A 27,237-nucleotide genomic window follows, 5' to 3' on the forward strand; every position below is an offset into this window, starting at 1 on the left:
ATTATTAGATTGAAATAATCCCATTTATGTTTAATATTTTGTCCCTGTTTTACTCCATTATAATAAAAGTCCCTATGGGATACGATGTTTCCAGTTAATACCAACTTTAAGATATAGCCCTGGGGATGCTGAATGGTACACTCTTAGGAAGCAATCTTTAAGCGATTCTAGTTTAACATTAAAGTTCTTGAATGTTACATTTAAGTAATTTTTAGAAACGCCTCATTTTGACCTGTTTCACTGAAAGTTCCGTTGAAAATCTGTTCTAATTGGTATTTCTTTAAATAAAAATCATTCTATAATATATTATTCTGGATGCAACTTTAGGGGTGAAAAGGCATGTATTACATTAAGTAATGTATGACATTACTTAAAAACCCACATACAATGGATTCAAAACCCACTGCCAAAGGTATTTTGAAGGTGTCCTTTCACTGTCAAAAGTAATTAAACATAAAAATGATAATATCTAGTCCTTCCCATTAGACCCAGTTTGAATTTAAACCAGTTTCGATCAGCGTGAGCTCCACCTATGATTGTTTAGCTCCTTAACCACCAACCACATGGTGCAAATTTTATTTTAACTAAGTAAGGGACTGTGTAAAGCGTTGGGTTTTGACTGCACAAAAATGGAGGCTGTCTACCCACAGAGTGGGGGGGGGGAGGCACAGAATGTGCTCTCCTGTCCACCTCCCTCCAACACAGCCCAGTTCTCTAGGATGATGAAGAAGGCCGGTTGTTGGTTTTTCATGTCAGACTACTTAAAATTGATACAGTCGTCTGGAAAAGGGCTATCTTTGAACACATGGGTGTTCAAATCCATGCCGAAGCATACTGAAGTCACTGGATGTGCTTTTCACATTTAAACAACCTGCCATATAAAATGTGCTGGCGCTGTGTTGGAGAGCAAGTTAAACAGGGCACTCAAAATGCGATCGATATTTCTCTTCTTTTACAGAACGGTTAGCGTGGGAGGGGGCTGTCCGCCCTCCGTGACAATAAGGATATTTTCATTTAGCCAAAAAGTTTCAGTTGTTCTCCACGGTTGATGGTTTTGGGGGTTTGTTTGATTTGGGGTTTTTTTGTTTGTTTATTTGAATATAAAAACCTTCAACAGCACTCATTATACTTTTATTCACATTAAGTGTTATCAATTTTCACTTGCTTCAGAAAAATTCTTACCATTCAGGCTTGTAGTTTCAACCTCTTTGGCCCCGAGGGGGGGGTGGGGGGGAAACAGTAAAAAGGTTTAATTAAATCACAAACTTAACAAAGTGGGTGAAATCTTGGTTTGAATTTTTTCAAAATCTTGCCTGCAGCAGTACCATTGGAGTAGGGGACAAAACCAACAAGAGATGATTCAGCTGTAAGAGGAAAAATAACAAAATTTTCTAGTTAATACTTTGAAACAATTATTTATTGCATTTTAAAGGAATTAAAATTTTGAGACGAATTATGCAAACAAGCAGACAACATGCTCTCAGACCAAGGTGAATCTGCAAGCCCCATAACCACTCGAGAATATACACTTCATCAGAGAATTGCTGAGAAAGAACCTAAGAAGTGAAAGGAACACAGCTGTCTCCTTTTACAGATGAAGAAGTTGACACCTGCTGCCTCAAAGCCTGCTCCTCCCTATTGAATATTAAGGAAATAAGTTCAGAGACCAGAGCAAAATATGTGACATACTACTTTCAAATCTTTTCAGCCAGAGAATTCTAGAAAACATTTTCTACGTTAAATATTTGTCAGACCACAGGGGCGACTGGGAGGCTCAGTCACTTGAGCGTCCAGCTTCAGCTCAGGTCATGATCTCGCGGTCCGTGGGTTCAAGTCCCGCGTCGGGCTCTGTGCTGACAGCTCAGAGCCTGGAGCCTCCTTCTGATTCCGTGTCTCCCTCTCTCTCTCTCTGGCCCTCCCCTGCTAGCGCTCTGTTTTTCTCTCAAAATAAAATAAAGACATAAAAAAAGTAAAAAAAAAATTTGTCAAACTACAATTATGAAACATAGCAGCAGATCGGCTCCATTCTGTTAAGAGTGACGCCTGGCAACTCTTCCCATAGTGAATTGAGGATTAAAAAAAAATAATAAAAAAATAAAACAACATTGCTATCACTCACCACTGTACTACCTAATACAATTTCCTAGTAAGTTATTTTAAAATATGGCTGCCACTAAGACAATCAAGTTATAAATTTCCCGTGGAGTACGTCCACTTACGCTAAGAGGTCAGTCTACTGCATACATTTTGCATGTTTAAATATTAAAAAGATCCGATGGCTTCACTCGTACAGTATACACAGGAAAAGTAAACACAAACATTTTACAAGTGATACAAGCTCTAAAGTAGGCAGCCTGATATTCAGCCGGTGAGGACAACATTTGGGTGTGTCGAGGCGCTTGGCTGGCCTGTCTGTGTCAGACTGCTCATGCGTTGGCTGAAACACACACACCCTGTCTGTCTTACATTATTGCTTCCATGTTTTGTCATTTGCTACATTTTTTTTTAATTACCAAGGATATTTCTTGAGAAATAAGACGGTTCCTGAGCAAACAGATTCAAAGTGTGGATATGGAATCCTTTGCTCTTGGGGCAAAACAAAACAATGCTGTTTTTCAATTAATGAGTATTAATTCTTCTGGAAGTTGATGAGTGGTAAGAAGAGGCCTGTGGGCACAAGCACCTGTCAGTTCCTGGATGTGCACGGGCTCTTACATTCCAGTGAGTGTCACTCTCCCGCAAGGCACCCAGAACCCCGGCTGTGACTGGAACCAGTGGGTGCCTCCAAAGCTCCATACCCCATATTTCCATGCAAACAGGATTTTGCTAAGATATGACCATGATTAAGTCTGATGCCGGCTATTGAACTAGAAGTAAAATACAGTGGTTCATTTTACCCTAGCAGCTTAACAGCAAGGGGGCAAATCGGTGCAGTGAAAACAGTTTGGGCTTTGGAGGCTCGCAGTCCTGGGTTTGAATCTTTGCCCCATTACTTAGTAGTTCATAATAATGATAGTTATTACTTATTGAGGGTTTACTCTGTCAGGTGCATAGGTCATCTCATTGCATCTTCACAACTACCCTATGAAGCTGGTACTGTTACAGTCCCCAATTTATAGATGAAGAAACCGAGGCACAGAAAGGTGAAGAAACTTGCCCAAAGACACACAGCTAGCAATGGAGGCGAGAGGCTGGTGGCTGAGTTCAAACACAGGTAAGTAGTCTGGCTGCCCAGAATGTGCAAACATGAGCAAGTTTTATCCTCTCTGACCCTCAGTTTCCTCATTTAGAACCTGAATATAATAATTCCTATACTGCAAGACTGGAAACTGAATGAGATGTCTGAAGACTCCCAAGCATGTATATATATGTGCACAAGAAGTAACAGCTATCATTATTAATTTTTACTTATTTTTAATTAATTTATTTATTTATTTATCTTGAGAGATCGCGCGTGCACAAGCGGGGGAGGGGTACAGAGAGAGAGAAAGAGGGAGAGAATCTTTATTATTATTTTTTTTAATTTTTTTCAACGTTTATTTATTTTTGGGATAGAGAGAGACAGAGCATGAACGGGGGAGGGGCAGAGAGAGAGGGAGACACAGAATCGGAAACAGGCTCCAGGCTCCGAGCCATCAGCCCAGAGCCTGACGCGGGGCTCGAACTCACGGACCGCGAGATCGTGACCTGGCTGAAGTCGGACGCTTAACTGACTGCGCCACCCAGGCGCCCCTCTTTATTATTATTTTTAATGTTTATTTATTTTTGAGAGAGACAGAGACAGAGCGTGAGCAGGGGAGGGGCAGAGAGGAAGGGAGACACGGAAACCAAAGCAGGCTCCAGGCTCCGAACTGTCAGCACAGAGCCCGACACAGGGTTCGAACCCACAATCCACAAGATCATGACCTGCGCCGAAGTCAGACACTTAACTGACTGAGCCACTCAGGCGCCCCATGGGAGAGAGAGAAGCTTAAGCAAAGCAGGCTCCATGCTCACCGCTGAGCCCAATGTGGGGCTCAAACCCACGGACTGTGAGATTGTGACCTGAGCCGAAATCAAGAGTCAGACACTTGACTGACTAATTCACCCAGGGAGCCCTTAATTTTATTTAAATTAATGAACAATAGAGCTCATTTTGATACCACTAAGGATAAAATGTGAGTTGACTCACCCCTTACCATAAAAGATTGTTCTACAACATAGGGGATACCAGAAAGAACACAGGAGTGGGAGGCAGAAAAGCCATGTGCTGCCTGTGCGTAATGGGGGCAGGAGGCTGTGTGACCTTAGGTAAGTTAGTGGGGCTTGACGATCTCGTCGACTAAGGGATGGGACTGAACCACTTTATCCCTGAGGTCCAGTTCCAGCTAGCAGTCTCGAATGTGGGTTCTATTCCTGGTTCCTGCCACGACAGTCTAGTTAAAAATTTCTCTTTATTTGCCTTCCCATTCTGAGGAGTGCTAAGCCCTCAGAAGCCCTTTGAAAAATATTTGTTCAGAAGTGAATGAGGAAGTATATTGAAGAGAACATCACGCCCCTCAAATGTAGGGACATTCGGCAGGCTTATGGTCTTGATACTCGTCAGGAGACCTGTGAACTAGACCCGTGAACTAACAATAACGTTGAAGAACCTAACCAGCTACAGTGATGAAAACCCACAACTCATCCCACAGATTTGTCCATAAACGTGGGGGCATCAATATGCCTGTCCTCTTGTCTACGTGTGCTATTGGCTTTTCAGGTGCAGGTTTAATGACAGAATGTAATTAACCTTCATGGAAAAAAGCAACTTTGCTGTATCTGACTACGTGCCATATTTCATGGAGAACTTTTGGCATATTGTCCTGAAATTCCCCAAAGTCAAGAAATAACGGTCTTACCAGATGGTGATAACAAACTGGAATTATCGGCATTCTCTGTTGAGGAAAAAGGTGATTTAAAGTTAGTCTAGTGTGTGCAAGAATTTGTAGATGAACATCTTTAATGTAAGTGAATGTAAACTGACTTACAAATAGCTACCAAAAGAGGGCAGTATATTAATTTACTATTATTTTCAACAGCCTCATCAGTCCTTCTCTTCAAATCTCTACAGACACATCTCTGGCGAAGCAATTCTCTAATATAACTGTTGACGGTGCTCTCTATATTCTGTTATATAATGATTTAGTGCATCATAAACTGACAATGATGACTAAGAACTTCAACTGTTGGCTAATATTCATTCGAATTTGTAAAAGGAAAGGTATCTGTGCATAAACTAAACTTCCATTAACTGTTTCTTTCTTATGTTCTAATTTAATTTCATTTCATTTCAGTATTTTAGAGAGAGGGAGCACAAGTGGGGGAGAGAGGCATAGGGAGGGAGGGAGAGAGGGAGGGGGGAGAGAGAGGGAGGGGGGAGAGAGGGAGGGGGGAGAGAGGGAGGGGGGAGAGAGAGAAAGAGAAAGAGAAAAAGAGAAAGAGAGAGAGAGAGAGAGAGAGAGTGAGAGAGAGAATCTTAGGCAGGTTCTACGCTCAGCGCAGAGCCCGATGAGGGGCTCAATCCCACGACCCTGGGATCATGACCCGAGCCGAAATCAAGAGTTGGAAGCTCAACCAACTGAGACACGCAGGTGCCCCCAACTGTGCTTCTTTTTGTACCTATTAGCACAGCCTTTATGCCTTTTAAGTACTACTTATGAGTTAAACTAGATCAGATGCCTCTGCGTTTATAAGCTAAGAGACTGTGTTACTTATTTTGAGAAGATGCTCAGATTCCTTAAAAGAAAAGTAATTCTATTTTTCTCTCTGTGAAAAATATTACACACTTATTGGAGCAACTTCAGATAAATTACAGATAAAAAAGAAAATTAAAGCCACCTATCATTTCACCACCCAAACGTAATTGACATTAACATTTTGGCATATAGTCTTTGCTCTTTCTATATTCACATGTATATCTACATATGTATATAGATATATGAATATATGTGTGTATATATGTCTTTATATGTATAAGCAAGATCATATCACATAAACTATTTGTAACCTGATTTTTCTCATGACATTGTATCCTGAACATTGTTCTATATCATTAAACAATTCTCCACAATACCATACTGTATGGCATTTCATTGACTGGATATACCATTAATTTATACATTTTGATGTGTATAATTTTTCATGATTACAACAATGTCTCAATAAATACTTCTGGCTAAATTTTGGCATCCGAGGGCCACCTGGGTGGCTCAGTTGGTTAGGCGTCCAACTTCAGCTCAGGTCATGATCTCACAGTCCATGAGTTAGTTCGAGCCCTGCGTCGGGCTCTGTGCTGACAGCTCAGAGCCTGGAGCCTGCTTCGGATTCTGTGTCTCCCTCTCTCTCTGCCCCTCCCCTGCTCACGTTCTGTCTCTGTCTCAAAAATAAATAAAAACATTTATATATACACAAAATACATTTTGGCATACGAACTTGGCTATCTCCTTCAGAAATTCCATGATTTTGACTGCCAAAATGCCTTACAGAAAACAAACCAATTTATACAACCCTCTGCAGGACATGAGTATCACTTCCCCAGACTCTCACCCATGTGGGGTGTTATTTTTAAATTTGTAATTTTTTTTTTCATTTTTTATTTTTATTTATTTATTTTTTCAACGTTTATCTATTTTTGGAACAGAGAGAGACAGAGCATGAACGGGGGAGGGGCAGAGAGAGAGGGAGACACAGAATCGGAAATAGGCTCCAGGCTCTGAGCCATCAGCCCAGAGCCCGACGCGGGGCTCGAACTCACGGACCGCGAGATTGTGACCTGGCTGAAGTCGGACGCTTAACCGACTGCGCCACCCAGGCGCCCCATTTGTAATTTTTTTTTAATTACAAAGGAATGATTCTTTCCATAGTGGTATCCTGAAATACAATTAAAAAAAAATATGTATGTTTGGAAACTAAACTTGCACAGTGAAACATACCTGGTAGGCTCCAGGAGCCTATTTTCCTGAAGTGGTGGTAGGGTAGGAGTATTTTCTGGGATCATTAAAGCACAATTCTGCTTGAAAGCAAGACCGGATGAGTGCTCAAGTTCCCAATTACCCTGCAGCCACCAAGGCAAATGTACACAAAGTGGTTAGTGCCTTGATGCCCCAATTTAATTGGAATTGCTCCTCTTAGTCTCTGTCCTTCAGGGTAACCCTCAGGCTACGTTAATATTCCACCAGTGAGAGAGTCTGTTGAGTCAACAGGAGCTTAATTTTTAAAATACTCTTGGGAGCACTAAGGGCAAATCAGTCACTCACACCTTAGTATGAATTACTTCCAACTGGCTGAAATCTTCTGATCCTGTAGTAAAGACCTACCAATAATGGGCCATGTTGACAGGAACTGGGAAGAATCAACATTCAATACGGGCTACTCTGAGAAGGACATTTATCAGTGTGGGCAGGTGAGGTGGAGTGGGCAGGGAGCGTGGCACAGGGAGGAAAAAGCATGAAGGTGCTGAGGAAGAGTTGGATGGCATGGAAACAGGGATGGAAAGTGATGTTTCAGGGCAACAGAGACTTAACCGCTTCCTCTCCAATTCTACCCAGGGGTTGACCATAGCCACCAATGATTCCAACCTTGTCCACTGCTAAATCCTCTGACGCAACAGCTAGGGCTGGCCTCCTCCATCTTGGAACCTAAGAGGCTCCCAGCAACGATCTACACTGATGAAGGGAGGAAATCTCGTTCACAAAACCAGAGATTTTTAAATTGTTATTGTCCACTTTTTTTCTCTTGGCATTTTCTTTCTTCTAGGGGCCCGAATGCTTAGTGACTAACATCGTACTCATTTTTTTCTCCCATTATGATCTTCCCACGTCACTCCTCCTGGTCCAAAATAGGGACGTCCCTGTAGGCCTTACATTTTCCTGACTATCAGCCCATTTCTCTCAGGCTCTCTCCTCACTCACTTCCCATCTGTTACAATCAAAGAGGTGGTCGGCATTTCCAATGAGTCAAATATTTGAGCCCCATGCCATTCTTAGGAGACAAAACATTTCCATTGTTACGAGGATTCATAAACAAAGAAAGGAGAAACATTTAAATTTTTCAGATTTTCCTTCGGAAACATCCAAAGAGCAAATTTTAAAGCATTATTCATTTATTGAAGCTTCAATTTAAGTCAATAAATAAAACTATTGCGATATGCCTATAAATTTTACTCAACGTGACTCTCTAGTGATGTTTCAAAACCAAGTCCGTATACTCCAGTTGTGATGAGCAGGACTTTGGCACGCATACGCTGCAAATGGAAGCCAAAGACAGGAACTGGGAACTCAAGAAACCGGCCTTCTGAATGGAGTCTCTTATCCCACGTCACCTCCCTGACCCTTTCTTTCAGTTACTACCACCACCTCTGCAATCCCACAGGGCCAAGCGTGGTCTGAGCACTGTCATGCGAACACCTTAGTGTCTTTGCCCCTCCAACTCCATATATCCAAAAACTCATCCCTCAATCACCCCACATCATTTCCATATCCACTTAGTTCTTGAATTTGATAGTATTGCTGGTAACATCAGCCAAATAATTTAAGGTGGAAATCTCAGTGTATTAGCTTCCTGTTGCTGCTGTAACATATTACCATGAACTTAATGGTTTAAGACAACACAAATGTGTTAGGTTAGAGTTCTGTAGGTCAGAAGTCCAATATGGGTCTCATCAGACTAACATCACAGTGTCAACAGGCTACGTGCCTTTCTGGAGGCTCTAGGGGTGAATCTGTGCCCTGCTTATCTGGGTTACTACGGAATTCAGTTCCTTGCAGTCATAGGACCAACGTCCTCATTTTCTTGCTGGCTATCAACTAATTCTAGAAGCCACCCACATTTCTTGGTTCATGCCTCATTCCTCTATCCTCAAAGCTAGCACAGTGGGATGGGGTGGGGAGCTCCTTCACCTGGGGCATGCTTTTGACTCATTCTTCTGCCTCCCTCTTCCACTTTTAAGAACTCCCAGGATTAGACTGGGACCACCCAGGTAATCCACGATAATCTCCCCATCCCACAGTCCTTAACTTTAATCACAATGTGCAAAGTCCCTTTTGTTCTGTAAAGTAGCATATTTACAGGTTCCAGGCATTAGGACAGGGACATCTTACAGGACCCATATTCTTCCTACCACACTCAGAAATCCAGGGTTTTTTTTAATTTATAGAAAATATAAATTGCAAGGAACCACCCTCTATGGAAAACAAAATCCCACAGGGGTTAAGAGAAGGGCCTGGAAACCCAGAGTTGGTTTCAACAATAGAACTGATTGTACAAATCAAATGCTCGCTCTCTGGCTATTGCACCTGACTCCTCCCTTCTCCAACTTCCATGTCCAGTGCGCCCTTCTCACCGTAACCTCCTGTGCGCCCTTCTCACCAGAACATGGGGCTATTGCGAGGAGTAAAGAAAGATGGCGTATGTGTGACAAATAGCAATGGCAAACAGTGGTTGGTGCTTCCTGTGAGCCAGGTTAACACTTCATACATACTTTATTATTTAATCAGCCAACAACTCCAGGAGATGTGTGAATTCATCAGCATCAATCCATTTCAGGGCTTGAGAAACAGTCTGGGTAAGGCCCCACCAGTAATTCACTGTACAGCTGACATTTGAACCCAGACAGACTGACTTCAGAGCCTACCCTCTGAGCCTCTATTCTATCCTGCTTCCAATGACAAACTGTAGACCATAAACTAGTATATAAATGTAGGCTATTATTATTAATATTCCCTAATTGCTCTCTTGTCCATTCCTTCTTCCCACTGCTCCCTTCTAAGCCCAGGCCTTGATCCCTCATACTTGAGTGAAATATTAGAACCCCAGAATCTTCTCATTGCAAAGGGTCTCCACGGTCTTTGCATTCGACTTCCCGCCTATTGCAGTCAGCCATTGAACAAATGCCTACCACTGGCTCGAGATCCCAATCCCAGGCAAGTTCTCTCTCTCTCACACAGTGGGAATCGGCTGAGGTTTTTGAAAGTTTGAATTACTTACCGACATTTAAAAATCAGGTGATTTCAAATGCGATTCCAAATTTTCACCTTGCCAAAATCGGGAGTTTTAGATGACCTCTTTAGGTCAGCTCTCTGGCCCTCTAAAGCATACTCTGGGGCTGCAAGGGCCAGTGGAGGTGGCTCTCTATTTTTATCTTAAAGTTTATTCCTTGACTACACCATTCACTCAGCACTGTCTATGCCATTCACTCGCCATGTGTTGGGCATATACTACCGGGCACTGTTATTTAACTTTTCTACCGTACGTCTTGTGTTCCCCACTAGATGCTAAGCTGCTTGATGCTTTATTATCCTCCGGGAATCCAGTCCAGCGTCCTGTATCTGGTAGATGTTCAAAAATATTTTTGGACTGACTGACGACATCATAAGGAGTCTCCGTCGGTCAGGACCAGTCAGGAACCCATGTTAAGTTCCTGCTCTTGAGCTACCCTGGGATACAAAGCATGGCAGGGGAAGGTAGAGAACGGATCTGAGAGCCACGAGGCGGAGCCTATGAAGGAAAGCCTTGAGAGTACTTCTTGGATGGCTACTATGCAGAATCTGAAGTTTGGATGAGTAGTTGTAACCACCAATCACAGCAGACAGATTGCTTAACAGACCTGACAAATATGTGCTAAAATGGCCATTCGAATACATATCACAAACAACGTAACAGATTCAATGGTCCTGACCCTTCACTGCCCACAGCAGTGACCTCAATAATCTACCCTTTACCGGCTTTTCTTCTCTTCCTAATGCCCTCTTCCTGTCCCCCCATTTCTGATTCCTGAAATCACTTCCCCAACAAATTACCTGCATCCAAGTCAGGCGAGGTCGCAGCTGGCTGTTCCTGACATTTTCATTTTTCTGCCCACCCTCCGATGCCTGACACCGGGGGTGGGCGGGGCGGGTGTTGTAAGATGTAAAATGTGAGGTGGCTGGTGGTCTTAAATCTGTGACTGTGGCAACACTAATGAGTACTTACTTCCAACACATTCGCCCCAAGCTGAATGAGAAAGATAAAGACTTCATCTTCGAGGAGTGGATCTAACCCAGATACGACTAGCCCCCCTTGCAGGAATATTTTAGACCCAGCTGAAACTTGGAATCTGGTGGCGGTCCTCTTCTGGACTGAATTACTATTCCATAGAGAGATGATTCAAAGCTAGGCGTCACGCCCAGGCACTCGTATATGGGAACCCCAAGCAAAACAATATTGTTTTGTTATTATATTGGCTCTTCAGGGCTTGGACAACGGATACTCTTCCAAGAACTGTATTTTCGGATTTTACTACACAACCAACGAAATGAATGAAAACAAGTCTCCTTTGGCACGGCCGAAAGGTGTTTACTTGAGCTGTGACCGTCTCACGTCACACTGCTCAGTAAATACTCTGACATAACGTTTTTATTAAACGATTAATGACATCATTAGAGAAAACTTCAGCTGCTAGCTAACGGAACTCCCCAAAGCGCAGACGACCACCAAATCTAGGTGGGCCTTGGCCTTTATTGAACACTTACTAGACTGGCAGTAGACCCTCGCTTCTTCATGGAATGTCCCCATGTTCTCGTGAAACAGATGACCTTCTAGCCATGTCCCATCTCCTCCTACTCTCCCCTCGCTCAGCCACGCAGGCCTCCCTGCTATCCTTCCAACACAGTGGCCATAGCTGCACTTTGCACTTCCGGGCCTGCACCCACTGATTCCTCTGGGGCATCACGCGCACACACACACACCACACACACACACACACACACACACACACACACACACACACGTGGCACTTAGATTGTGTGTGTCCTAACATTTTGTGCCCTAGACCCTTCACTTGCCTCATTCTAGTTCCAGCCCTGTATCACTGATAAGACTTTTTTTGCCTCCAAAAGAGAATTTTCACTCCCGTGGGGGCAATATTAGCCCCTGGAAAGAATGCATGCTCTAAGGTTATTACTCCTGGAAGAGATACAGCGTAAGGAGCGCAACATTTGCTTGGGTGCCCCTCTCCTCCCTGATTCCCAGTCCTGTCTGGGGTAATTCTACTGTTAGTTGACAAATTCTTTCATGCCAAAGCACCTGTAATTTATGGGTCAGGGAGAGTTTCTTGTAGTTTTAGGTGCAGAAGCACCTGGAAACGTAGGGGTAGGGGCACTAGTAGTTAGGGTTCAGAAGGTTTCCTAGTATCTTTTATTTTTTTTAATTTATTTATTTATTTTGAGTGGGGGGGAGGCATGAGTGACGGAGGGGCAGAGAGAGAGGGAGAGAGAGAATCCCAAGCAGGCTCTGTGCTGTCAGCTCAGAGCCTGACATGGGGCTCAGACCCACCAACTATGAGATCGTGACCTGAAGAGTCGGACCCTTAACCAACTGAGCCACCCAGGCACCTCTCAGACCGCACCACTCTGCCAGCTCACGGTCAAGCAGTGAGCCCCTTGGCATCTTAGTTTAGGTTCTCCGGGGGTGCAGAGCCCAGGATAAGGACTTGGATGCAAAATGGGCTCTCCACTCTCCCCAGCCCCTGGCACAAAACAATACATACTGTTTTATACAGCTAGAAAATAAATGAAGAAGGTGATGAGAAGCGAGATGGCCAGAGAGGTGGGTGCTGCGGTAGACCGGCCGAGACACGATGAGGGCTTGAACCTGTGCTTGGGAAGCTGGCACGAAAAGAGGTTCTACAGACACTTCTAAGGTAAGGTGAGAGGATGGGGGTGTCACTGAGACGTCGGGGTGCGGGGGAAATCGGAGTCGGCCCCAACAGCCGATGTGACATTGCCCTGAATCCCTCCAGTGTGATAAGTAGGCTAACCACCCCGACCGCGAAACCCAGACAGCCGAGGCTCAAACGCGCCACTTGGTAATTCCGCACACCTTTTGTAATCTGCCACCACATAACTTTGGGCAACTTACTTGCCCCACCCGCACTTCGGCTTCCCACCTGGAAAATAGGGATGAAGATAATCACAATAGGACGCACTTCACAGGTGCTACTGTTAACAGTATTGAGGAGACCGCACAGGAAATTCTGCTCGTGTACATAATTAATACGATCGTGCTCCATTCCTCGTTTTCCCAGGGACCTTTACTAAAAATGATTCCTCCCTTCTACTCAGCAAGATTTCCACTTCACTTTCTTTTTTCTTTCTATTATTTGCTTCTGATTTTCAGACACCTTTGGGGTCACTTTGGAAACGTAAAGAAAGAGGCAGAAGTCAAAGGGTTTCAGGAGATCCGGTGACTGTCACTTATATTTAAGTTCTTGCACAAAGTCGAGACCGGGCAAAATTTCAGGGGACAAGCGAAAGGCACACGGAATCATGATGTTCTGAGGTTGCCCTCTAGTGGGATGTGTAGTCTCCCTAGGGGTCACTGGCTGGCTTCTAAACATTAACATTAGTTTCTTTTCTAACTATAATAATAATGTGGGCTTGAGTGGAGAAAATTCTAAACCACAGAAAAGTATAAAGAAAAAATTTTTCTACATAGTCATCATAATGCTTTTACTCAAAGATGATGTCAGCCAGCTGTACGGATCTTCAGACTATCTTTGGGCCAGTTGCGGAACAGAAACACTTAAATAGAGCCTTGGGGATGTTAGCATCGTGTTTTATTGAAAAGTATTAAGAGACACAAAATTGAGCTCGTTAGCGTTCTACTATGCACGGTGTCCTGGTAACACAGCTAAGCTGCACTTCCCAGAATTCCCTTTTCTATACGTTTGTGGGTTTCGTGGGACGCGAGAGAGCGTCCCGGGGGAGATGTGGGCAGACGCGGAGCAGCAGCTGCCTCACGTCTTTGTTGTGAGGCGGCTGCCAGCCCACACTGCCCTGCGCACCCGCCCGCCCCGGACCCGCTCCAGCTTCTCTGACTCCTGGGCGAGGTGTGTATTTTATTTTTACTTAAAAAAATTTTTTTTTAATATTTTATTTATTTTTGAGAGCAAGAGACAGAGTGTGAGTGCGGGAGGGGCGGAGAGAGAGGGAGACACAGAATCGGAAGCAGGCTCCAGGCTCCGCGCTGTCAGCAAAGAGCCTGGCGCGGGGCTCGAACTCACGGACTGTGAGATCATGGCCTGAGCCGAAGTCTGACGCTTAACCGACGAGCCACCCAGGGGCCCCGCGAGGTGTGTATTTAATCTCGTGCTAAGGCGGGCACCTGGGGGACTCAGTCGGTTGCGTGTCCAACTCTTGATTTTGGTGCTGACAGCACAGAGCCTGCTTGGGATTCTCTCTCTCCCTCTCTCTCTCTCTCTCTGCCCCTCTCCCACTCACGTTCTCTCCCCCACCACCTTCTCTCAAAATAAACAAACATTAATTTTGTGCTAAGGGGCCAGTTTCTGCGGGACAATCGTAGCACCAGCCACAGGTAACAAGAACTGACATGGGTTTCAGTCTGTTGTGGGTTCCAACTTGTCCCTGTTGTCACCGGTCTTACTGCCCTCCCTACAGCCTTCCCGACTGCCTTCCCATCATAGATGTCAAGTTCTGGCATCAGATGTGAAGACAACAGCTTTACAGAGACTGCTTAGCTGACTCCCACAGCCGTATAATGTCAAACCCCTGTGACAAATTCGTGTGTGCGTCCCTAGTGATTCTCCTTCTGTGACTGAACCCTAACTTATACAGTATGAAATAGAAAAATTCTGAAGCAATTAGAACAATTCTCTATAGCTGCCCTGTTCACTACAGCAGCCACTAGCCATGTGTGGCTATTTAAAATTCAATTAATTCAAGTTAATTAAAATTAAAATCCAGTTCCCCAGTCACGTTTCAAGGGCTCAGTAGCCACATGTGGTTGGTGGCTGCTATACCAGACAGCACAGATACAGAATGCTCCCGTTATCAAAAGAAAATCTCTATTACTATGCTGGTCTCTAGTGATAATGGCTAGTGTTGACTGAGTCCTTACAATGTGTCAGACGCATTACAGGCATCTCTGGATGCATTAACTCATGTAATCTGCATATAATTCTATGAGAAAGGTACTGCTATTTTACAGATAAGGAGACTAAACCACAGACATTAAACGCCCTGTAACAGTCAGAGGAAATAAACGGTAGAGGTAAGATTTGACCCCAGAAAGTTCGAAGCCTGTAGTCTTAACCTTAAGCCAAACCGCGAAGGTCCCGGCGGCCTGGGTTGGCCCAAAGGGAGTGAGGGGGTGGCTCTGGCGGACCTCCTGCCCTCAAAGGACTCTCTCCTGATTGGATGATGAGCGTCTCGGTAGTGACCATAATAGACTCTCCCCAGCTTGGACCGTATGAACGCGGGCTCTTACGTGATCTCAAGAAAGAAAAGATGCCTGTCCCACCCCACCCTGCCTTCCAATGGCAGAATGAGATGTACCATTGGGGAGAAGGGTCACAGATGTATTAGTTAAGGTAAGGCAAATCGCCGCGATAATTAAATCCTAAAATCTCAGGGGCTTACAAAAGCAGCAGCTTACTTTCTATGTGTCAAGTCCAATCAGCAGCCTATGGGCCACACCTGGGGGGCTCAGTCGTTTGAGCGTCGACTTCGGCTCAGGCCATGATCTCACAGTTTGTGAGTTCGAGCCCCGCGTCGGGCTCTGTGCTGACAGCTCGGAGCCTGGAGCCTGCTTCCGATTCTGTGTCTCCCTCTCTCTCTGCCCCTCCCCTGCTCATGCTCTGTCTGTCTGTCTCTCTCAAAAATAAATAAACGGTAAAAAAAAATTTAAAGTCCAGTCAGCAGTCTAGAGTGGAGGGTAGGGGTGGAGCAGAGAGAGGCCATCTGCTCCGTGCAGTCACTGAGGAGCCCGGGCGGACAGAGGCATTGCCATGTTCAACACGAAGATTCCAAGTGTGCTCCGGAGAGCAACATCCAGCAGGTACACAGGGAAAGAGAGTGAGGGGAATCGGGTTTTTAACGGCCAAGCCGCAAAGTGGAAACATCATTTCTACCCACATACATTAGCCAGAACTCAGTCACCCAGCCACTTCTACTTGCAATGGAGGCTGGGAAATACAGTCTGGCTGTGTGCCGAGGAAGAAAAAAATTAAAGTTTGGTGAACTGCCAGCCAGTCTCTGCCACATCAGATTTACTTTGAGTGTCATAGAATAATTAATATCCATTAAACTAATGATGGGACAAAATTAATGCTAAAATTACTCCCCCCAACCACCATTTTCTCTCTTGTTCTTTGTCATGATATTGACGAGGTCAAAAGTCAAGGAATCAATATGAATTTGAGAGCTGATGCATAGGGGCACTTGTACCCTAATGTTTATAGCAGCACCTTCAACAATAGCCAAATTATGGAAAGAGCCTAAATGTCCATCAACTGATGAATGGAAAAAGAAGATGGGGTTTATATATACAATGGAATACTACCTGGCAATGAGAAAGAATGAAATCTGGCTATTTGTAGCAACGTGGATGGAACTGGAGACTGTTATGCTAAGTGAAATAAGTCAGACAAAGAAAGACAGATACCGTATGTTTTCAGTCATATGTGGGTCTTGAGAAACTCAACAGAAGACCAGGGGGGAGGGGAAGTGGGGGGAAGAAGTTACAGAGAGGGAAGGAGGCAAACCCTAAGAGATTCTTAAATACTGAGAATAAACTGAGGGTTGATGGGGGGGGGGGGGGGGGGGGAGAGGGGAAAGTGGGTGATGGGCATGGAGGAGGGCACCTGTTGGGACGAGCCTGGGTGTTGTACAGAAACCAATGTGACAATAAATTTCATGTAAAAAATATGAATTGGAGGAGGTAGAGGAGTCCCTGCCACTTTGAGGCTCAATATGAACTCCCCTTCTTTGTGACTCACCTCCCTCGCTTTGCTCCCAGCAAACATCCATATCATGATTTTCTCATGACCCTCAAGAGTAGAACTCCCATGTGACAAACCATTTCTCTAAGTAGATGCATACCAGTAAAGCCACTAACAAAAGCTGGATGTATACTGCCGATGCATACTACTTGGCTGGAAAAGTTGTATATTTGGGGCACCTGGTTGGCTTAGTTGGCAGAGCATGACCTCTTGTTCTCACAGGCATGAGTTTGAGCCCCACATTGGATGGAGACATCCTTAAGAAAATAAAAATTAAAAAAATTTTTTTTAAAGAATAGTATTCGTGAGTTGCCTCTATTTTGAGGTCGTGTAAAAAGCTTTGCTGTAGTGCTTCTGGATAGAAAATCCTTAGCAGGCCTTTTGGCCTTTGTACGTTAGTGGCTCGTGTTCTAATGTCTTCGCCTTATATTGTCTTTGGTTTGTTGTGAGCTCTGAAAGACTGATCTGGGATTCCTCACTTTTAATAACGTGTAAATCTTGACCTGGTAATTTCCTCCATCTGAATGAAGAGCCATGTCCATTCATTTGTAATAAATGAATGAGCATACCTCCTTAACCAAGCTTTAAATGTGACTGAGAGACTGGGCTCTTGGGGCACCTGGGGGGCTCAGGCAGTTAAGCGTCTGACTTGCTTCTGGCTCAGGTCAGTTCGTGAGAATGAGCCCTGTATCGGGCTCTCCGCTGACTGTGGAGCCTGCTTGGGATTCTCTCTCTCCCTTTCTCTCTCTCTGCCCTTTCCCCGGCTCATGCTCTCGCTCTCTCTCAAAATATTTAAATAAACTAAAAAGACCGGGCTCTTGAGTGAGACTTACTTGGTTTCAAATCCTGGCTCTGCCTTGAGTAAATTTCTAACATTTCCCTGCTTGTATTTGTGCACCTGTAAAACGGGGGTGAGTATTTTGCATAAAATTATATTACATTTATATTTTATCACAGTTCTAGCAATAAATCATAATTATTAATTCAGACTGTGCTCTTGAATAAAGTTTACTTTTATATAATAATGGTGGTTTTTTTTCCTTTTAAGATTTTATTTTTAAGTAATCTCTACACCGAATGTGGGGCTCAAACTCACAGCCCCAAGATCAAGAGTCACATGCTCTTCTGACTGAGCCAGCCAGGCGCTCCCTGATTTTTTTCTTAAGGCAAGCGACATATCAATAACTCATAGAGAGGCACTTAAAAAATTATGAAGATGGTTTCTTTCCAAAATTTGCAGGTATGTTACTTCCGTCTAACTATAAAACATTCTTATGTATTCACTAACGCTTGATTAGTGGGACTATCCATTACAACACTGTCTAATTCAAGTTTCCATAGCTTAGGGCCATAGGAATTCATCTCCTAGAAAGACCCATGGGGTTCCATCTGTGCATTACACGTCAGGAAACGGAAGGTCATAGAAATTCATTTCAGAGGTAAAGGAGACTTGAAGACGACCTAGTACAATTTTATAGATCTAGAAAATTGGCAGCGCAGTCACTGAGACTATAGATCATTATTTCCAAAATTGCTTATTTACCCCCAGTAAGCTGCATGAGAAAATTAGGGTGTGATTTGTAAAAATCATAGCTATACTGGTTTTCTACTGCTGATCACAAAAACTGGATCCAGTTATGTACGTCTTTGCTCAACACAAAAATGAAAAAAAAATCTTAAATAAATCATTTGAAAGATACTATCTTTTCGGGCTTGGAGTTCAGGGGACGAAAAGAACTACAAAATAGGTCCCAGGTAGGGAAAAGACCAGAGACCAAACTAGCCCACCCTCCTCACACTGTAAGTGAAGAAACAAGCCCAGAAACATGAAGGAATCTGCCCAAAGTTTATTCATTTGGTAAAATGTTTAAAGGCCTACTGCACACGCCAGGGACTGGGTTGTAGCAGGAAATGACACAAAGCCCCTGACCTCAGATAGAGTTTGCGTTGTAGTCATATCATGCAACTTACTTAAAAGTATTAAAATTCTATTTTGAAAAGGTCCTGTAACTGGACACCTTTTACAAATTCAAACTCATCCCCTCCTGCCCGTCCACTAAAACCCAGAACGTTAGACCTTACCATGAATCCAAATCAGTGTAATAACAAATCATATATTAGGAGCAAGACAAAAAAAAAAATAAAACGAATATACGGTTGAAATACACCACCGCATACTAAGAACTCTGTGTTCGGTTCTTATTCGTTCAATTAATGAGATAATTAGAAGCAATTCTAATTTATTCGCCAAAGTGAGACTACTGCCCATTTCACATTTTTCATTTCTCTCTTCTTTAACAAAATCCTATATACTGTAATGAACACTACAGCAACAGGAGTAACTTTTACTTCAAGCTACGTGCATTCCTAAAAGAAACTAACACAATTGCCACAGACGTCATTACAAAAGCACCCTCGATTTATATTGATGTTTTTTTACAGCAGCGCTGCGATCTTATGAACACAAGACTTCTTGCCAAGATCAATGTGTTTCTTATTATTTCCTTGAAGTAAAGAGACACCCGCCTCAAGGTACATTTCAACAGCATATTCCCTTGGAATATCAACTTACTCCCTGATAGATTAAATCAGTGGAGCTACTGCTTTTATCCTTCAGATCTCCCTCAATCTTTATCTGGTCCCTTGGGAGTACAAATCCATTTCAGGATGAATGAACATGGCTAAGTTTCAGTCAAAGTTGTGTAAAAACCATCTCCGACTGCTTCAGGGACTAACCACAAAGGAAACGGTTAAGAACACAGGTTCTAGAATCCCAGCACCTCCACTTTCCAGCTGTGTGAACTTGGAAGTGACTCAAACTGTCCAAGCCTCAGCTCTCTCATCTAGGAAATAAGGGATTAACACTTGATTGTTGCTATTGTCCGGATCCACTAAGGTAACACATGAAGCATTTACAAGGACATCATTCGTAGCACATTTGACCCTTGAACAACACGGGTTTGACTGCGCGGGTCCACTTAGACGCAGATTTTTTCAATAAATACAGGCCAGTACTGCAAATGTATTTTTTCTTCCTTACGATTTTCTTAATAACATTTTCCTCTCTCTAGCTTACTTTATCATAAAAATACAGTGTACGGGGTACCTGGGTGGCTCAGTCAGTTAAGCATGCGACTTCAGCTCAGGTCATGGGCTCGCGGTTTGTGAGTTCGAGCCCCACGTCGGGCTCTGTGCTGACCAGTTCAGAGCCTGGAGCCTGCTTTGGATTCCGTGTCTCCCTCTCTCTCTGCCCCTTCCCCACTCATGCTGTCTCTCTCCCCAAAATAAATAAACATTAAAAAAAAATTTTAAATATAGTGTATAATGCGTATAACATACAAAATATGCATTAATCAACTATGTATGTTATCGGTAAGGCTTCCGGTCAACAGTAGGCTATTAGTTGTTAAGTTTCTGGGGAGTCAAAGTTATGTGCACATTTTTGACTGTACAGGGATCAGCACCCCTAACCCCCGTTGTTTTTTTTTCAAGAATCAACTGTAAACCTTTGAAATGTTAACTCTTCTATGTGTAAGAATGCTTTCGGGGGCAAGTCACAGAATACCCAATTAAAAGTACCATAAACATTAAAGACATTCATTTAGCCCACTTAAGAAATCCTAAAGCAGACAGTTCTAAGAGGGTTCATCCTGCAGCTCAGGAAGACCCAGGCCCTTTCCATGCTTCTGTTCTTTCACCTTCAGAACACTGTTCGCTCAACATCTTTTTTTTTAATTTTTTTTTTAACGTTTATTTATTTTTGAGACAGAGACAGAGCATGAATGGGGGAGGGTAAGAGAGAGAGGGAGACACAGAATCTGAAACAGGCTCCAGGCTCTGAGCAGTCAGCCCAGAGCCCGACGCGGGGCTCGAACTCACGGACCACGAGATCGTGACCTGAGCTGAAGTCGGACGCTTAACCGACTGAGCCACCCAGGCGCCCCTTGCTCAACATCTTCAAACTCTCAGGGTATCTCCATTTTCCACTGGCACTCACTACCTCCTCTCAATGTATTTAAGATGGCGACCAGTGTTCCAGGCATCAAATCCAGACCCAGAAACATCCAGATACAGCACTGACAGAACTACCTGCAGTGATGGAAATATTATGCATTTGCACTGTCCAGTACAGCAACCACTAGCCCCATGGGACTCCTGAGCACTTAAATTGTACCTAGTGTGACTGAGGAACTGAATTTTTAATTTCATTTAGTTTTAATTAATTTAAATTTAATAGTCACATGTGCCTAACGGCTATCATATTGGACAGCACAGCTCCAGAAGAAGAAAAACTATTTCTCCTTGAGTCTCATTTTAAGAGTGGGGAAATTCTGGGGGCGCCTGGGTGGCTCCGTAGGTTAACCTTGTGACCTCAGCTCAGGTCATGATCTCACGGCTCGTGAGTCCAAGCCCCAAGTCGGGCTCTGTGCTGACAGCTCAGAGCCTGGAGTCTGCTTCGGATTCTGTGTCTCCCTCTCTGCCTATGCCCCTCCCCAACTTAGGCTCTCCCTCTCTGTCTCAAAAATAAATAAACATTAAAAAAATAATTTCAAAAAAGAGTGGGGAAATTTTTCCTCAAAGTCCCCCAGCAGAGTTTCCCATGTGTCTTATTGGTCAAAAGGAAGCCACATGCCCACTCCTAAAATCAAACACTGGCAAGGAACAGCATTTCCACGGTTGGCTTGGAATAATTAGGATTTGCTCCTGAGTCATGTGGAAAGGAGCAAGCACCCTGTGAAGCCAGGGCTTGGCCAGCAAGTAAAGAGCAAGGAATGGTTGGCATATAAATTTGATCAGTAGTATATGCTGTACCGCTTCTGCTCTGTCCAAATCAGGGATCTGTAAACTACGGCCCATGGGCCAAATCCCACGTTTGTAGCAAACGTTTCATTGGTGCGAAGCCACGCCTATTTGCATATTGCCTATGGCTGCTTTGCCTACACCAACAGAGTCGACTAGTTGCCACAGAGACTGTGGATGACGCATGAGTCCAAAAATATTTATTAGCTGGCTCTTCACAGGAAAGGTTTGCCAACCCCTGGTCTAAACGGACATTCCTTATGATTAAAATCACCATTGTTAAGGATGTTGGCTACAACGTACTCCGATTGCCAAAAGCAAGTACTTTGTGCAGGCTGATGTGGAGGACAGAGTTCTAGAGAGCTGCTTTCAAGGACCCTGATACTACTTCTTGCTGAGTAACTTTCAAAGTTACTCCATTGCTTTAAGCTTCAATCTTCTCATCAGCAAAGTAGGGATAACAGAATTTTCTTTGCCTACCTCAGCAGGGACATGGTGAGATGATGTATGCCAAGGTGCCTTGTAAACCATGAAGACCTACAGAAATATCCAGTTGGGTTGTTGCTGCCGCTGGGTTTTTTTTTTTTTTAATAAAGTTTATTTATTTATTTTGAGAGAGAGAACACAAGCAGAGGAGGGGCAGAGAGAGAGGGAGAGAGAGAATCTGAAGCAGGCTCCGCACTGTCAGCACGGAGCCCGGTGCGGAGCACGAACTCGCGAACCGTGAGATCATGACCTGAGCTGAAACCAAGAGTCGGACAATCAACTGACTGAGCCACCCAGGTGCCACATCTGCTGCTGTTTTTAAAGTCCGGGACTATGAGCTGTTGCTACTGGATCCTACCAAGGAACACTGGGACTTTTCCATGACGAGCAAGGCAAGGATAGCACTGGCAACTGGCTGATTTGCCAGTCAGCAAAAGCCACTTGGGGAGCTTTTATCAATTTAGAAATCAAGAGATTGATTGGCTTCGCTGTAACTTTAAGACCCTTTGAAATCACCTTACGTAAAAACATTTAGTTTAAAAACTATTTTTTTTAAATTTTTTTTTAACGTTTATTTATTTTTGAGACAGAGAGAGACAGAGCATGAACGGGGGAGGGTCAGAGAGAGAGGGAGACACAGAATCTGAAACAGGCTCCAGGCTCTGAGCCATCAGCACAGAGCCTGACGCGGGGCTTGAACTCACGAACCGCGAGATCATGACCTGAGCCGAAGTCGGACGCTCAACTGACTGAACCACCCAGGCGCCCCTAAAAACTATTTTAAATTGTTTCCAACTTCACATTAAGAATTTTGAATTGGAGAGCAGCTTTGAAATGAGATGGCAGACATAAGTGGTTCTCGGTTCAAAGCAGACCCCAAAGATCCCTGGTAAACCCAGGACAGTGAATTAGGAATCTGAAGACTGTCCCTACTGGACAATTGAACGCACAGAATCTCAGAGTTTGAAGGAATCTTAACAGGCAATCAGCTGAGACCCTTCATCATAGAGAGGCGAGGACACCATTCTTCAAGAGTAATTCTAGCCAATGAGCAGCCACTCCATTGCGGCCTATGCAAAACTTTAGAAGAGTAACCTATGTCGTATCAGAACTCGCTGGCTTCAGAGGAGGGCGATGCTGGTGATGTAAGCTGAGGGGAGAGGCTCACGTTCTAGAGCATCTCTAGGCCTGTGACTAGAGTCACAAATCAAAACCAGTCAAACAACAAGCGTTTATTGAGCACTTAGTCTGTGCTAGACTATGAAGGATACAGAGAGGAAAAAGTCGCCACCCTTACCCACGAGGACCTGACTAGATATTTCTTCATACCTGAAAAGAGAAAACCAGAAGGAGGAGCAGAATTCGGGATATGATGATCACCTTCAACAATGCCTAGCAAAGTGTCCTCACGCATCTGAAGTGTTTAATATGTATTCATTTTAAGGTTAGTTTAAAATTTATAAACAGAAGTTAGATGTACAAACAATAGCAACAATAAACAAACAGATACAAAAATACCCAAGCTTCCTTTAATGTCTAAGCAGGTTCCATCTTATTTTTGAGCCTCTATTCCAGAGGTTCAGGAAAAGCATTCTTAAACCTGATGATTTAAGGTAGCTCTCTCTTTTGCTCTAAAATGATCTCCAGTTAAGTCGATGTCTTTTGGAAAAATGCACAATCTTTGTATTCCCGCCTCTTCCTTCCGGTAGTCAAGATGGCTTCCAGGTTGGGAATGGGGCGCTAGTGTCCTTCTGGCAACAGGGACCAAGGGCCTGGATCTGTGAGCCCACCCCATGTTGAGCACTGGGTTCTCGACGACCTCTCCGAAGATCTCCCTCACCCTGTGGGGTTCCAGGGTATCCAGTTGGCATTCACTGCTGAAGGCTGTGTCACTGGCCCCCATGGTCAATTCTCTCAGTAGCCCACCCTGGCCTGCAGGTCCGTCTCTTGCTGACCAGGTCCCCTCAGGTCCCACCAGTGAGTGTCTGTCACATCCTGCACCTGGCTGCCAGTCTAAATTGTCTACACCATCACTTTTGTAGCCCTGTCCCTGCACCTGGCTCACAACACAGCTGCCCACAAGGAGAGTGAGGGCCAATCAGCATCTCTACCCTGCCCCGCAAGAGACAAAAAAGACTTGAAAAAGACATCATCTCTAGCCTTCTTTCTGCCCAAACGCACTATGCCACCATGTTTCATCTCTACCAGGCTCCCCGTGTTGACGTACAGGCTGCTCTGAGGAGTTCCGACCAGGGCTTCCAAGTGGAAAATCAGACACAAAACGTCCTCTGCTTTCAGTTTCCTCCTCAATCTATCCAGAGCCTCTACCATTCCTTGTCACCACTTCTACCTGCCAGGGAAAAGAGTGAGGGTCTAGCAGAAGCGGCCTCACGCCTGTGTCGGGGTAGTGGGAACTCGGAGGGCTGGAAGACTGGCTGAGCGTCAGATCAACGCCATGGTATTTGAAATCTCATTTGCACAGATGGGGAATTGAGAGGGAAGGAGTGCAGCACCCGGTTTGACACTAGAGGACAAAGTCAAACAAGACAGGTTCCCCGCCTTTCAAGAGCATTACAGTCTACGCTCCTACAGCTTTAACGTGCACTGCACAAGGAAGAACAAAGACTTGGATGGACAAAGCATGAGAAGGTAAGAGGAAATAAGACAGTGAGGCCTTGGAAGAGGGGAATTAGAGAGGAATCTACCACTGGAAATGCCTGCAGCACAGAAAGATCTAGGCCCAGACCAGAGAGAGAAAGTTGGGGATTATAGCTCATGAGCTCACTAAACTGGCTCAAATGTGTAATTGTTTCCAAATGGGGAAGACAACCCTGCAAGAATGAGATTATAACCATCTTCCATTATTATGTCATTTCATCCTCTGGAAAATAGTTGTACCTAAAAGAAGACCTCCTTCAAAGACAAAAAAAAAAAAAAAAAAAAAAGAGAGAGAGAGAGAGAGAGAGAGAGAGAAAGAAAAAAGAAAAAAGGCATGGCATAGCCCAGGAAAGCTAGAGGCTAGAAAGTATAGTTACCTACCAAAGCTCATCTGGGATTCTGGTAGACCAAGAATGATTCCCTCACACATTACCAAATTATACAACTGAAAGCGCTAAGGTCTAAGGATTCTCTCTGTTGGCCAGTGGCCTAATAAAAGACTGTCAGACCGACCTCTCCTACTGTTAATTAAGAGCTACTGAGTCACTCTCAGGCTTCCAGGGCGAAGCTACTGTGTTTGCGATCCAGAGCCCCCAGAGCCCAGGGTAATGGCTGCTCTCTGGCAGCTTACCCCAGACCCCCTCCCTCTCCAGCGTCTCCCCGTGCCTGGAGACGTGCATTCGGTCTCCAGGCACTTACGAGGCAGCCTGGTGGAGTGTGAACGGTATAGGCTATGGGTTCCAACAGGGAATCCCCCAAGCTCTCAGGCTCTGTGCAAATGACTTAATCTCTTTGATACTCCATTTCTTCATCTGCAAACTGAGACTAAACATATCTATCGTGATGCGTTTTTGTGAGGATTAAATGAGATGACGTACATAAAGCACCCAGCAGGGCCTGGCCCAGGGCAAGCCCCCAGTCCTCATTAGGTTGCTTCCCATCAGTCTCCCACCCGCCTCGTCAAACCCTTCTTCTCCCTTCTCACGCGGCCCGGGGACGGTGCACTAAAAGGACTCGTGATGCATTAAAGTGCATTCGGCAAAGGAAGTACCTAATGCCGTCATATAAGGTGACAAGTATAAAGAGATAGGGACAAAGAGAAAAAGGAGCAGGGCGCCTGGGTGGCTCAGTCGGTTAAGCGTCCACTTCAGCTCAGGTCATAATCTCATGGTTCATGGGTTCGAGCCCTGCTTCAGGCTCCTGCTGTCGGCATGGAGCCCACTTCCGATTCCCCCCCACCCCTCCCCTCCCCTGCTCTCCCTCTCTCAAAAAAATTATTAAAAAAAAAAAGAGAAAAAGGAGCATTGGAGAGAGAGATTTACTTCTTTTGAGATCAGGGCAGATTTTATAGAGGTAGTGATATTTGGAAAATTAATGAGGTTCCAAGTGGGGGGGGGCCCAGAAAGCTGAGGGAGGGAGTAGGGAAGTATGATAGGGAAGGGAGTAAAGCCCACAATGGGTACACTAATGAGCGGGTTACTACTATGGGTAACTGCGGCACAATCCAACAATCTACTAGGTTTGTAGAACATACCTCAGCATCACCTCGCCAAGGGACGAGGAAGCTGACGCAGGTGAACACAAACTCTCAGCCCTCACTGTTCTGAAGCGTTAACTCCCTGGCGCTTCTGGCTTATTCCACACACGGGCCACACATGGTCCCATCGGCACAGATCATTCTCGGTCAGAGAGACACGGGAGCCGTCAGCACGCGTGTACTTTCCTGTTTACCTGCCCCCTTTTCATCATGTTTAAATACATTTTTTCAGAAAGACTTACGTCCCTGGGGACATTTACTCATCAGTAGAGTGGGGACATTTGATTTCTGCTCCACCAATCCCACAGTGACGTTTTAATGCCCCGAGAAGACGATGTGCGAGCATAGTTTACATAAATGTCACAGGCCCGCGACAGAGTTCGTAACTTGTGATCTCCATCGGGGGGGGGGGGGGGGGGAGTTTGCGCCCCCTACTTATGTCTTCGGCAAGCTGTGCAGGCAGTGTAGACTCTGGGCCAATCACATCAACATCACCTGGGAGCTTGTTAGAAACGTCAGTTCTCGGGTCCTGCCCTCTACCTACTGAATCAAAGACTGTGGGGGAGGGACACAGAAACCTGTTTTAACAAGTCCTCCAGGGCATTCGGCTATCTTCAGAACCGATGTTTTCAGAGGTTTGAGAACTCTGGCTTTCTGGTTATGAGCACAAATTTCAGAGCTGGCCACAAATCCCAGTCAGCCACTTCCTCGAGTAACTTACTTAGCTCTCTGAGACTCGGTGTCTTGATTTGGGAAATGGGGCTACGGCTAGGATCTCTCCTTCATGGATTTGGTTGAGAAGCTTAAGAGAGTGAATGTGTAAAGCAGGTAGGAACTTGGCACACTATAAGCAGTCAGTATGCACTTAGCTCGTGTCATTTCTTTTTGTAAAGTGTGGTGGCTTCTTGACATGCCCCAGTGCCTACTTTTTGAAAGACTGTCAGTTGTGTTTTAGCCTGTT

The 27,237-nt window shown here is 44.5% G+C and overlaps 1 protein-coding gene across 4 annotated transcripts in view; it reads right to left on the reverse strand.

The window, feature by feature from the left end:
• ADGRG2 (adhesion G protein-coupled receptor G2) overlaps window positions 1–27,237 on the reverse strand; it is a 123,614-nt gene that overhangs the window by 40,065 nt on the left and 56,312 nt on the right. For 2 of the 4 annotated variants that reach the window (XM_045051259.1, XM_045051257.1), the window contains exons 4-6: window positions 4,881–4,916; window positions 1,326–1,364; window positions 1,183–1,206 (exon numbers count right to left, since the gene is read on the reverse strand). In XM_045051259.1, coding sequence (XP_044907194.1) covers window positions 1,183–1,206; window positions 1,326–1,364; window positions 4,881–4,916 — 99 coding nt within the window. The remainder of the gene's footprint in view (window positions 1–1,182; window positions 1,207–1,325; window positions 1,365–4,880; window positions 4,917–27,237) is intronic. The other 2 variants (XM_045051260.1, XM_023249384.2) reach the window with 1 other exon arrangement.

Source organism: Felis catus, chromosome X (assembly GCF_018350175.1).
Source record: "Felis catus isolate Fca126 chromosome X, F.catus_Fca126_mat1.0, whole genome shotgun sequence".
In the NCBI taxonomy this organism is placed as follows: Eukaryota; Metazoa; Chordata; class Mammalia; order Carnivora; family Felidae; genus Felis; species Felis catus.